Here is a 13,043-nt window from a genome sequence, read left to right on the forward strand (position 1 = left end):
AAAGACGTTTACAGATGGTGATTTCCTGACTTCAAATGGCAAGTTATTCCAGAGTTTTGGGGCTGCACAAGCAAATGCTCGATCACCTAGCATTATTTTTGTTTTGATAGATGGGATCTGTAGCAACAAAGTATCTCGGGAACAGCTCTTCCTGCTGGCCCTGCAGTTATTATTACCCTAGCATTGCCAGGTACCCATTTTTATACACCAGGGAGGTATTTCATAAAGATCCTAAGTTGGACTTAAACATTATGGAGAGCCATTTGTAGCCTTAAATAAAGTATATTCAAAAGCAAAAATTCAAGTATTTTAGATTTTTCATAAATTCCATATCAAGAACATGAAATCTCCTTGATAATAGATAATGTGAATGATTTGAATCAACATTTAAAGCCTTTTATAATAACTTTTACAAAATATTTTCAAAGATGCTAACAGCTTTCCTTAATTGTAAAGTCCAACTTAGAAATAAGTTCAACTTTATAGGATCTTTGTGAAACACCCCCCCCCCCCCTGGGTGGTGTGCGGCAAATGAGGATAAATGTCTTGCCAAAGGGAGTCAGTGCAGGGCTGGGATTCAAACCCTCAAAACTTGGACAGAGAGTCAAGGAAATGAACCACTATACCGCAACACCTCCACCTTCTCTACCAATTTCACAGTAGTTTCAAACAGAGGCTTTTCATTGATACAAAGAATCGATCAATTACACCATGTACTAATATGAGTTGATAATATCTGTAATCTGTTTTGCATTCAAAATGATCAAAAGAAAAGCTGATTTTGAAGCCAGCATCTATAATTCAAATTACACTGTACCATTGATTAAATAATGATCAAATTAATAATAAAACATATGTAGCAAGTAATAATGATACCTCTCGTATTATGACCCCCAAATCAAAGTAAAAGAAATCACCAATCATGCAAATAAACCAAAGCTTCACCATAAATTAAAAATCTTATTTGTGTTGCAAGCATTTTATACAGGTTATCACCTACATGATCACCTATATAGTACAGTCTAGTCCAATGCAATAAAATATTTCAGCACTTTTTTTTCAATATCTGCTATTGTGCTGGAAACATGTATTATACATTCGTGCAAGCTGGGAGGCACAGTACTAAGAATTTAATGTATTGACTACTGAATTGTTTAATTCCAATGGACTTAATACAGGAGCAACCTGGTCCCAGGGGTGGTATTCTGAACATTGTTGTAAGTTTTGTGTTATCTTTTGTTGTATCTTCCAGAGATAACACAGCGCTAATATTGTTGTAAGTTGGTATTCTGAACATTGTTTTATCCCTGTGTTATCTCTTGAAGGACCGCCTCTATCTTATCTTTGACCATTGATGACACGCCCATTTTTATGGACCCTACCAATCAAAATCTATTTTATATAAGCATGATAAGTAGATCAACCAATAGGAATACTTTATGCCATATCTGAAGATGCGCCTAGCGCATACTAATCTTGGGCGTAATTAGTTATTTGAGCACTTATTACGCGCGTCATCATTATGCGCTGTTGAATGTGGATCATGAAGACAAATCACGCTTTCACTATATTGGTTAAGATGAGAGCATTAAAATAGTCCTATCCTAGCATGTAATATCTTAGAAAGTTCTCATCTGTGATGTTTCCCGTCAACACACAATCTTCTTCTAACTCGTCTATTGGCACGAAGTTGGTTCTGGGCAAAAAATATTGCCGCCATTATATCACCACGAAAGATACAACAACCCCCTACCTGTTGTAAATATTTTTGTAAATACCATGCAAGATAAGATAAGATAAAAGATACAACAACTTTCAGAATACCAATTATCTCGACATATTATCTCCCGTGCGCATATGCAAATGAGAATTAAATGCCACTTTATTAATAATACGCACAATTACAAGCGCACCAAAGTATGAGCGCAGGCGCGGCCAATAAGATGAGAGAAAAGATACAACAAAAGATAACACAAAAGTTACAACAATGTTCAGAATACCAACTTTATCTTATCTTTAAAGATACAACAATATTAGAGATAACACAGGGTTCAGAATACCGCCCCAGGAGCCAAAGGGTTAATCAGCAATGTAAATGTGATTCCCAAAATGCTTGTAAATAAATTGAATAACCAAACACTCCCTGGCATGCTGCATCTGGACAGGGTTACCTTCAGTCAAAATTCATTCTGGAGTTTCATCTACAGTACTTGTACTACTACATGTATCAAACATGGGTAAAATCATGCGTATCTGGGAAATGAACTGTCTACATGTATCATTCACTATTCACAGTATTAGAACATAAACTAAAAATGAAACGTCAAGTAAATAAAGAATACCCAGATGAAAATCTGTTTGTTTAAGCACATCAATATCTAAACAGGCATCAATGTTATCCTAAGTCTATTATGCATTGCTACAAAAATTCAATACATAAAAACTATATAGTTGACTGAATTGTTCAAGATGCAATTTAAAAAAAAACTCAAACTAAAATGGTAAATTGCAAATTGCAAATAATAAAAAAAAAGCTGTAAAACATGCATATAAATTTCCTGCAATTCAAAAGAAAACATTTCATGCTGCATTTGCAAAAAATATAAATCTAAAAAAGGGATTGAAGACTGTTGAATTCCTACCATTTTGCGAATCTTGTTTCAATTGCGCTGTATGGATAATGGCATGACGAAGCAATCGAGGAGAAAAGCGATACATAATTGATTAGTAAGGAGTACATTAACAGCAATATTCCAACTATTCCTCTGTGTAAAAACAGTGAAGTTTTTACTGCAGCATTCCTGAAGATATTGTAGTTAGCATTGTTAATTTCCACGTAAATTTCAAGGTAAATTTCCAAGTTTATTTCCAAGATGATTGCAATACAGTGTGTAGCTTATCCAGTTGGCCAAAGAGATTTCTTCTTACGCCGCTGCTCTCCGGTTAAATATAAACATCGTCACATTCACCTTCACTGAAAAACGCAAACTCAAAGTCATGTTCATACATGTACACGTATTGGAACAAATGAAAACTAAGGTTGTACTTGTACATGAAGCCTATAGTAACCCAAAGTCGATGGTTAAATGTCACAAATAATCAGCCGTAACATCAGGTTTATCAGAATAATCTTCTGAAGACAATCTGTCAACATGCAAGGAGCTGACACTGCATCGTGACCGGATCCAGGCAAAGATTCTTGTGTGAACGCTTCCTTTTCTATACATTCAAATTCCTCTTATCTATACAGAAAAGGAATGACCTCATTCACACTACAAAGATAATCCAATCTGCACAGGAATATCCTTATTCTACTCCATCAAATACAACTTGAGAACAACATTCACAAAAAATGAAGGAGTTATAAACCAGCGCGGTTCAAAAAGTACTAAGAGAGACCCATAGGAGTCTATGACTTCCGTGGCACGTCAAATATAAATGAATGTCCTTGATTGACATAAGAAAAAGAACTACGCTTCGTTCTAGTACTTGTTACACACTCATCGACCCCCACGCTAATACTGTTTGAACTGCATGGAACTGTGTGGATCTCATGTAACACTAGGATGTATGGGATTGTTGATGGTAGTATCGATGCTATCAATCCAACAGGCTTTGGTTCTTTACTTTCTGCGATCCTGTTACTACCCTATTAATAACAATGTTCCATGAATCATATAGGGTGACACATAAAATAATGGTCAGAAAGGGGATTACATTGCATGTACCAATACATACTGTGTACATTGCGGAAGCAAAGCTATGGCTATAAGTTCTGAACTTTCTTATAATTCATTATTACTCTATTCGACAATGTTTCATTAATAGTGTAACTCATAAAGTGATCAAGTAGTCTAAGAAAAGAAGAAACAATTCAAGAGGCTTCAAAGTTCTGTACTTTCTGTCATCTTATTACTACCCTATTTATATTAAATAATGTTTGATGAATACTACAGAGTGACTAACAAAATAAAAGGAAGAAAGCGAATTGGATTACTATAAAAAATAAAAAATTCAAAAAACTTATTCATTACAATATTCCTTGAAGACTACGGAGTGAATCATAAAAAGTGACAGATTAAAAAAATATAGAACAATAGTTACCCTTCTAAAAGTTGTAGAAAAAAAAATCTATGACTTTCAGTCATTTATTTCCTACCAACCTATTAAAGGTGAACTTCAAAGAAAATCACAAATATGTCAACTAATGTATCACTAGAAACTGGTAAGCTAACAGATAGCCATCGTACAAGTTTTAGGTCAACTACATATCGGGTGATTTATAAAAATACAAATACAACCACCTCCAGTAGCAGCTGAGATATGCGAGAGATTCGCCGGAAAAATAACGATGTTTTTAATGACGTCACTATATGGACCAACACTGCCCAAGCAGACGACATCCCATAGAGAATGAACATAATTGCAAAGCTATTATTTCTCAAATTATAATGAGTTTAGTGTATATAAATGTAATGGCATGTCAAACCATTCAAAGGGGGATATGACCCGATTCCGATAACTAAAATCGTTTGCTTGTAAATACACAGGATATGTGTTAATTAACGATCAAAGAAACCAGACTTTCAAATTGAAAACCCCCCGGAATGATATCAGGACGGCATTTGTTCCCTCTTGAAACGCCGAACATACCGCGCTGTGTGCAGCTGAATATTCAATACCGTCTTATTTTGTTTACAAGCGACAAATTCCTTTATTTTTGTATCGCTGCATTTGTCATCAAAATAAAACCGTGTGCGGGGTTTAGAGTGAGGCAATAGATTATAATTTTAGCCTGACGGTAGTGAAGTAAGAGAAAGAACTCAAGAGAAGATGTAAACACAGGCACTGAAAATGTGTGTGATGTCATGGGACATCGTCTGCTTGTGCAAATCGTGTCCATACAGTGATCTCACACATCTCAGGAGCGTTCGGAGAGCTCTTCAGGTGCTATGCCGGGGCTGTATTTAAGCGTTTTATAATTTATAATAATAATCACCTCGAATGTTTCCAAGCATTGAAGTTTGATAACCTTGTCGAATCACAGTTTCAACTTTGCAATAATGAAATTAAGTTAGTTTTTAAAATCAATGAACATCAACTTTAATAACAATGTTCGATGAGTACTACCGGACTCATTAAATACCACCACTTCAATGACATCACTTAAAAAATAATACAATTACAATGCCATCTATGCAAGACAAATTCAGTTTCAGAATGTATTACTTAAAGCAATATTTATCAGTGATGATTGACAAGTCAGTTTTAAAATGAAACCGAAAGAACTCATTAATTATACAATTAACTTCCTCCATAGAAGTCTTTTAAAAATGTGTGTCTTTCAATACTATTCTAATGGTTGAGGAAGTATTTAACAATATATAAATACTACTGTACTCTCATACCGAGGAAATAAGACTTCTCTGCTTCAAAAGAACTTGGATTTCTTCATATATACATTTTATACCTGAGAGATATATTATAACCACTGCCGGTACTACAAACCTGTACTACTACAACAAAAACAATGACTGTTACTACTAATAATTCTTCTCCTTCCACACATGCTTCTTTATTCTAATATATATATGGACCATTTTCCAATGTAAAGTTTCTTCCACGTTAAAGACTTTTAAAAGTTCTAAGTAAGAGGGAACTGGTGATATAGTTGGGTAGCATGCCTATTTACACAATCCTACAATGTTTATAAATGATAATCAACCATTTCTGTTCCGAACTCATTTTAAAAATCCTGCATCCATAAGAATCTTTAGCCAGCTTTTTGTCAATTTCTGATATCTATCCGGCTAAAAATGTCAAATCTAATATTTCCGTCACTTTTCAAGGTTTCTTACGTGGAAAAATGAAACTGATATTGTATTATGAATAGCTATATCAATCATGCAAGTAGCTTTTGCCATAAATGAGACAATAAAGACATCACATCCTTCTCAAAATACAATTTTACTGCACGCTATCTGTAGGACTAGAGGCATGTTCACATAAAACATGTTAAGCCTAGTTCAGTATGCAGCGGTAAAACAAGTTTGTTTTTTAAAATAATTTTTGTATGACGTTCAAGTGTAATATGCTTCACCTTTCTGTATCTTATAACACAGAGGATACTTTGTTGCACACAGTTGCTATTCATTTACATGTTTAAAAAAAAAAGTTTTTTTGGGGGGAGGGGTTATTATGTAATATCTGAACGAGCCTTTAGAGGATGTAAATATGTAGTGAATATCAGGTGTGGATGAAATAAAGGTAGCCTCACACAAGATCATAAACAGCCTTGGTCGATATTGTTATCTTGTATAAATATTTTTAAACAAATAAATAAATAAATAAATAAATTTAGTCCTTATCCATGTTTTAGATGATACCGAAATGTGAAGTGTATTATGCTTTAATACCTCATTTAAAAAGAAAAACCCCAAAACAAAAAAACAGTTTACCGCGTCATATGTTGACAAACCTTCAGAAAATACAGACTGTAATTTCCTTTTAGAATATGCACTATCTGTACACACATATGAACTTCTGGTGACAAAAGTACAGAAGCTTCAAACAGTATATAAATGCTGTATCCTATTACAAATTACATCCTGCCTCGCTAATCACTAATGAAGGCGTCTCTCATGACATTTTGGATTCTGTTTAAATAAGGCGTGTTTTCATCAGCTCGAGATTGCCAAATAGCCCGCTATTACTGATTTGGGAAATAATCCCGAAGTTACAACTCGCGTCCTCATCAGCTCGAGATTCGACCTCGAAACTTGAAACTCGACCTTGGGAAATTAGCTCGAGATATTTTGCTAAGCGTTCGCGCATAGTACGAGTCTTTGGGCTGGTGAGGACGCACTGGACAAATGGCAGGATATTTTGCCAAATAGTGGGATATTTTGCAAACTATCCCAAGATATCTTGGGATGATTATTCCGACCAAATATCCCGCTAATTGCAACTTCGGGCTGATGAAGACGCAAACTAACTGGATAATTTGCGATCGGGATAGTTGAAATAGCAGGATAGTTGAAATAGCAGGATATTTGGCAATCTCGAGCTGATGAGGACAGGCCTAATGTTACAGTAGGGAAAAACTTGAAACAGGACAAGGTCATCGTAGAGGTCGACTCTAGTTCAATGATATCGAATGTCATTGATAAGTGTCTTTCTAGCTGCAGAAACTTCAAAATGTCTGAATCAGTCATGTCACTGTGACAAAAAACAGAGTTTTCGAAGGGGTGGGCTGTGAGTATCATTACAGCAGATACAATGTATAAACAATATCTATGAGTTAACATAGGAGTAATTCACCTTTTACTACAGTAACAGAAATGCAACAACTAACACTGGTTTTCTGTATGATTGAGTTTACTAAAGAAACATAGTTCAACAATGAACACTGTATTTCGGTGTGACCAAGAAAGATATATATCATTTACCTCATGGTTGGATTTCGAGTGTAATTACAGCAAATATACAAACTATCCATACGTTACAACAACGATACTGGTCATAATATGCCAGGACCAGTATCATTGTCATTAATGACCTTTCGATATAAAGTAATTAAATATTGAATGCAGATTAGTTACCTTGGCGAGACATATAAAATAATAAAGACTTTATGCAATGATGATGTAAACTAATCATTGGTTGACCTCATCAATGCACATAAGATACCAGTGACTTTGTGCAATGATGTAATGCACAGAAGACTAATGGAAGAAGAGGATGAGAGGAAGAGGAAGAAGGAGGAGTAAAAAGAGGAGGGGAGAGAGAGGAAAGGGGAAAAACAAGAAGAAGGAGGAGAAAAATAGGAAGGAGGAGAAAAGAGAGAAAATGAAGAAGAAGAAGCAGAAGAAAATGCAGAAGAAGAAGAAGAAAAGGAGAGAAGAAGAAGGGGAAGAATGCAATATAACACCAAGCACAAAACCGGAAAATATTTGATGGGACATCATCATCTTTCATCAGCAAAGAATAGCTTTCCTTATCTATTTTTTCCATGTCTTGCAAAAAAGATTACTTCTCTTCCATGCATGAAGATTAAACAGAGTCTCGTGAATATGAAGAATGAAGTCTACTTAATGTTCAAATGATTTTATTTCTCATGCAAAACATAATACAATAGATAAGTATATTACAAAAATATACAATGAATCAACAAATATCATAGAAATAACAGGAGAAAAGAGGAACTAACTAGAAGCAGAGCTTGTTGAAGTGTTAGTTCCTCAGATGCTGTTTTACAATATATCTTGAACAAAGTATACTTAGAAAATCATATAAACAAAATATCACATACCTAGTTCATCATTGTCCCCTTTCATGTGAATGACATTAGTAATGGCCGGACTGAGAGGGGTCGGAATCGCCTTGGAATCATCTTTACCTGGTATTAAAGATAAAGTTCAATCAACAAAATTAGATTTCAATCCATGCACATGGACATCATGTTTGGCCTTTTTTTCCTTCTTCTCCTCCTCCCTCCTCCCTCTTCCCTTTTCATTCTTCTCTATTTCTTCATTTTGTTTTTGATTTCAGCCATTAAAGTAATGAAAGAATGTGTTCTGGGCCCTATTTCATAAAACTGGTTATCAATAACAAATGTAAAATTTCTATGACAAGTTTGCTCTGAGCCAATCAAATGCCATGATTTCAGTAGCTCATACACGTAACAGTTATTGTAATTTGTTCTAATAAAAAAAATTGTTTAGTTTACATTTGTGTACAAGAAAACTACAGATAATGGATATGATAATACTATATAATTATGTTAATAAGTATAGAACAGTGTAAAATATAAATAAATAAACACAGACATTGGATATTTTGATACTACAATAAAATGTTAACAGATGTAAAAACAGGAAAACAAATGCTTACCTTGGCCGATGGTAATGTTAGCAGGGAAATTACTTTTTGTTTTTCTGTGTTCCTTGTCCCTCTTTTTCTTCTTGCCCGGGCATTCCGAGGTAATTTGCTCCAGACAGGGGCCTTGCTTGTGTACATTAAATTCACAATCTGAAAAGAAATACATTCCATTCAAGAAATCAGATTATCTTGGGTTCTTTCAAGAACTATAAATTCTATGGGATCTTCATCACCACGATGGCGAGGTGTGGCCTTCAAGGTATATTCAAGGTATATTCAAGGTTGAAATCTGCTTAGGGAATGGACCGGACTTGTAAATACAACTCACAATCTGATAAGCAGTCTATTCCATACATTCCATGTAATTCAGATTATCTAGTGTTGTAGTAATTTTTTACCAAACATGGAGCTGGCTCACTTGAGATAAGTACATTGAACTGATTATTTGTGAAAGACAATACACTCCATCAAATTCATACTATCTGTGGATCTTTTATGAAATTAACACCAATATTTAAACAGGGTATTCAGCAGAAGTTAGCCTACTCTTGGTCCATATTGAGTGAAATTTGCCAAATGGGTTGTCTAGGAGGACTAAATTAATTAATCATTTGACATATTTAAACTACATATTTAAATTAACTCTGTTAAAGAAAATTTACACTTGTGCTTTCTCTCCCCCCCCCCCTTCAATTTGGTTTAAAAAAGGAATAGAAAGAAACAATGAATAACACAGACAAAGACAGAAAGGTTATATTAGGATAGACTAGACTCGTTTACTAACATATTCAAATTCATGGATGTTTCTTTCCTGGGGACCATTCCATTTCCTTGGAATATCCATTTCCCCACCCCCAAAAGACCGGTTAGCTAAAATATTCAAATTCAAGGATTTTCTTTACTGGGGACCGAGTGATGAGTTATTCCCTTTAACCTGTTGTTAATGAATGGACTACAATATTTGGAATCCAGTATGCATAAATAACGTGTTGCTATGTCGGGCAAGTCTCAGACAAGCTTTCAGGGGGTCAAGAACAACCTTTCTTTAAAATGGATGCTTAACATTTGAGAATGTAAGCATACTGTATACCTGCCAACATTTGAAAATAAGAATTAGGAATCTTTAGCACGGTATGCCTTCGAAAATAAGAAATCTGTACCCATAACAGGCGTTCGCGCATGAAGCGGCAGTGTAACTGGCAATACGCGGTAAATCTGTACACAAAAGTGAATACAAATTCGCTGCTCAATCATGCAGCCATTCAATGCACGCAATACGTGAACTCTCACATCGTGGCACATGATAAAACAAGCTTAATTTGGCTTTAAAAAATAAAATAAAAAATAAAAAAAAATTGAAATTTTGACAAATCTGAATATTCTGGATTTTGGGGTCCTAAAAATCCAGAAAAACAGAATATTCTGGATTATTCGTAAGGGTTGGCAGGTATGATACCATTCTTTCAGGAAAAAAAACTACGATATTAAATGTGGCAAAACTTACGAGTACACTGAAGGCCTTGGTAGCCAATGCCCCATAGTAAACCATTACACTGGTTGCAGAAAGTGGTGTTTAAATACTGGTTCTCTTGAAATACGTGACCTTTCACCGACTGCTGTAACAGAGAGAGAAAAGAATGACAAAGGTTCAGTTTGTGAAGAAAAGCATGCTAAAAAATTCTATATTTTGAAGGCAAAACAAAATTTATAGCAAGAATTCATCAATTGAGAGTCTTAAAACCACTACAGTTGTGAAGCAGAGTTCAAATACTTGTTTTCTTGAAAACATGACAGATAACAGTGTGTATAATTATCATTTTATGCAAAGCAATACAGCGTACACATGATCTTCATTAACTATCAGAAATCTAATGTAAGAATTTGATAGCTGAACAATTACTGCCTTAGTATATCACGAGATGATTTCTTACTTAGTATTCATAATATTGTAAGGTTAAAAAGAAATCTAGTGCATTTCTGCAAAAACAACGCCACATGCAATCTTAAAATGGAAGTTCGCTTTCCGTACAGATGATTTTTTGTTGTTGATCTACTTGAAAATAAAAAATGAAATATAGTTATTAAATTGTATTATTCCACCGAAGAAAGGTACAATCAACGTTTGAGCTGAGCTAACCTTTTTGGTGGAGCGGGGGAACTTGAGGGGCCCTCTTCTGTCCTTGTTCATGAAGCTAGGGGCCCTCTCTAGGGCACTACCGGTCGTGTTCTTCACACCAGCTTGCTTCATGAAGGTGTTGAGTGATGCAGCAAGGGCCTGGTTCTTGGGCTCCTTCTCTACTTCAGATCTGTAGAGAGGGAACAGGAGAATGAGAGGCGAGGGGTGGGGGTTGGGTAAGAGAATGAGGAGAGAGAAAGAGAAGGAAGTGGAGATAGAATGAGAGAGAATATTATTCAAAAGAAGGGATCAGACAGCTTAAAACTGTTTTCAGTAGAAAACTGGCTCTAGTTTATCTTTGTTGCAATTACAAATTAACCTGTATAGAAAGAACTCTGAGGGGAGACCTGAAAAGTGGCCTTTAAAACAGTTGATCTTTAATAGCCAAGTTTCCATGAGAAATATAATAACATGGGAAAAAGAAGAAAACTAGATGGATCTTGGACTGCGCAGAGTAAAAAATGATGCCTCCCCATAGAGCGATTTTACAAACCAAAACCAAGCAATTTTTAAATTTAAATTCGATTGTAATCCATTAACAGGTTCTCAGAATATCGTGATTACAAGCTATTTTGCATACAAAATGAGCCCTTTGACCTGATGACCCCCAAATCTAAACACTTCATTGGCTCTGCAAGATACATACACGACCCAAGTTTGGCAGGAATCCATCGATCGTTTCTTGAGATAACGCGATCACGAAAAAGGAACGTACAGACATACCGACGGACAACCCCGAAAACATAATGCCTGTGGCTACTTCGTTGCGGAGGCATAAAAACAGTCTCTACAGAAAGGTGGTACATGTATATCTATAAAGGTTGTAGCTATAGCAGGGTTTAACCGATTTCTTCTTCATTGTGAAGAGAACATAGCAGCATTGATAACTCACGAAGTAAGCCTGTCAAGATGGGGTAGTAGCGTCGACTCCACAATCTTCAGCTCCTGGCTCTTTGGCATGTCCTCGTTGGTCAGGTACTGGTCTCCGAAGATGGAACCCAGACCGCGCGCCCTCGTGTGACGGAAGTCGGCCAGGAGGTCGTCCACCTCCTCCCTGGCAACGTTGCGAGCGGCGATGAAGACGTTCCTCATTGCCTCTTCATTGTTCTGCTGTGTGTTGATGGTATGCTCTGAAGAAAGAGAGGGGTAGATAGAGCTTGATAAGTGACAATGTTCATTCCAAGTCCAATCTCCTTTCTAACTCTATTTCCATTTACATTAACAATTCCATTTCTATTTCCATTTCTATTACCAACCTGGGTTCCATTTCATTTCAATATCCATTTACTCTTCCAATCCCATTTCCATTTCCATATCTATTTCTATAACCAACTTCATTTCCATTTTCATTTACAATTCCTGTCCCATTTTTAGTTTCATTTACAATTCCATTTCTATTTCAATTTCCATTTAAAATTCCATTTCCATTTCTATTACCAACTCCATTTCCACTTACTATTCCATTTCTATTATCAACTCCATTTCCACTTACTATTCCATTTCTATTATCAACTCCATTCCAGTTCCATTTCCAATTCCAATCCCATTTCCATTTCCATTTCTATTACCAACTCCATTTCCACTTACTATTCCATTTCTATTACCAACTCCATTTCCACTTACTATTCCATTTCTATTATCAACTCCATTCCAGTTCCATTTCCAATTCCAATCCCATTTCCATTTCCATTTCTATTACCAACTCTATTCTAGTTCCATTTCAATTTCCATATACAATTCCAATCCCATGTCTATTTCCATTGCCATTTCAATTTACACTTCCCAAACTCATTTTCATTTCTACTTACAATTCCATGTTGATATTTTCTCAACTTACCTATATTGTTCACTAGACTCTCATCCATCTGTATTCTTAGAGGCTGGATGTATTCAAAATTGAAAACGAGAGAGAGAAAGGTGCACAAGATGTATTATCAGTGATTTGAAATGGTCATCGGAACAATGAAAGCAATTAATTTAGAAATAT

General features: G+C 35.4%; 1 protein-coding gene across 6 annotated transcripts in view; it reads right to left on the minus strand.

The window, feature by feature from the left end:
* Nucleotides 1–13,043, minus strand: part of LOC576882 (rho guanine nucleotide exchange factor 12) — a 114,976-nt gene that overhangs the window by 48,267 nt on the left and 53,666 nt on the right. For all 6 annotated transcript variants that reach the window (XM_030978108.1, XM_030978105.1, XM_030978104.1 and 3 more), the window contains 7 exons: nucleotides 12,894–12,936; nucleotides 11,949–12,186; nucleotides 11,018–11,186; nucleotides 10,385–10,496; nucleotides 8,893–9,030; nucleotides 8,312–8,398; nucleotides 2,643–2,669 (listed from right to left, as the gene is read on the minus strand). In XM_030978108.1, the coding sequence (XP_030833968.1) occupies nucleotides 2,643–2,669; nucleotides 8,312–8,398; nucleotides 8,893–9,030; nucleotides 10,385–10,496; nucleotides 11,018–11,186; nucleotides 11,949–12,186; nucleotides 12,894–12,936 (814 nt within the window). The remainder of the gene's footprint in view (nucleotides 1–2,642; nucleotides 2,670–8,311; nucleotides 8,399–8,892; nucleotides 9,031–10,384; nucleotides 10,497–11,017; nucleotides 11,187–11,948; nucleotides 12,187–12,893; nucleotides 12,937–13,043) is intronic.

The sequence above is a fragment of the Strongylocentrotus purpuratus genome, unplaced genomic scaffold (assembly GCF_000002235.5).
Source record: "Strongylocentrotus purpuratus isolate Spur 01 unplaced genomic scaffold, Spur_5.0 spur5_scaffold_1, whole genome shotgun sequence".
Lineage (NCBI taxonomy): Eukaryota > Metazoa > Echinodermata > Echinoidea > Camarodonta > Strongylocentrotidae > Strongylocentrotus > Strongylocentrotus purpuratus.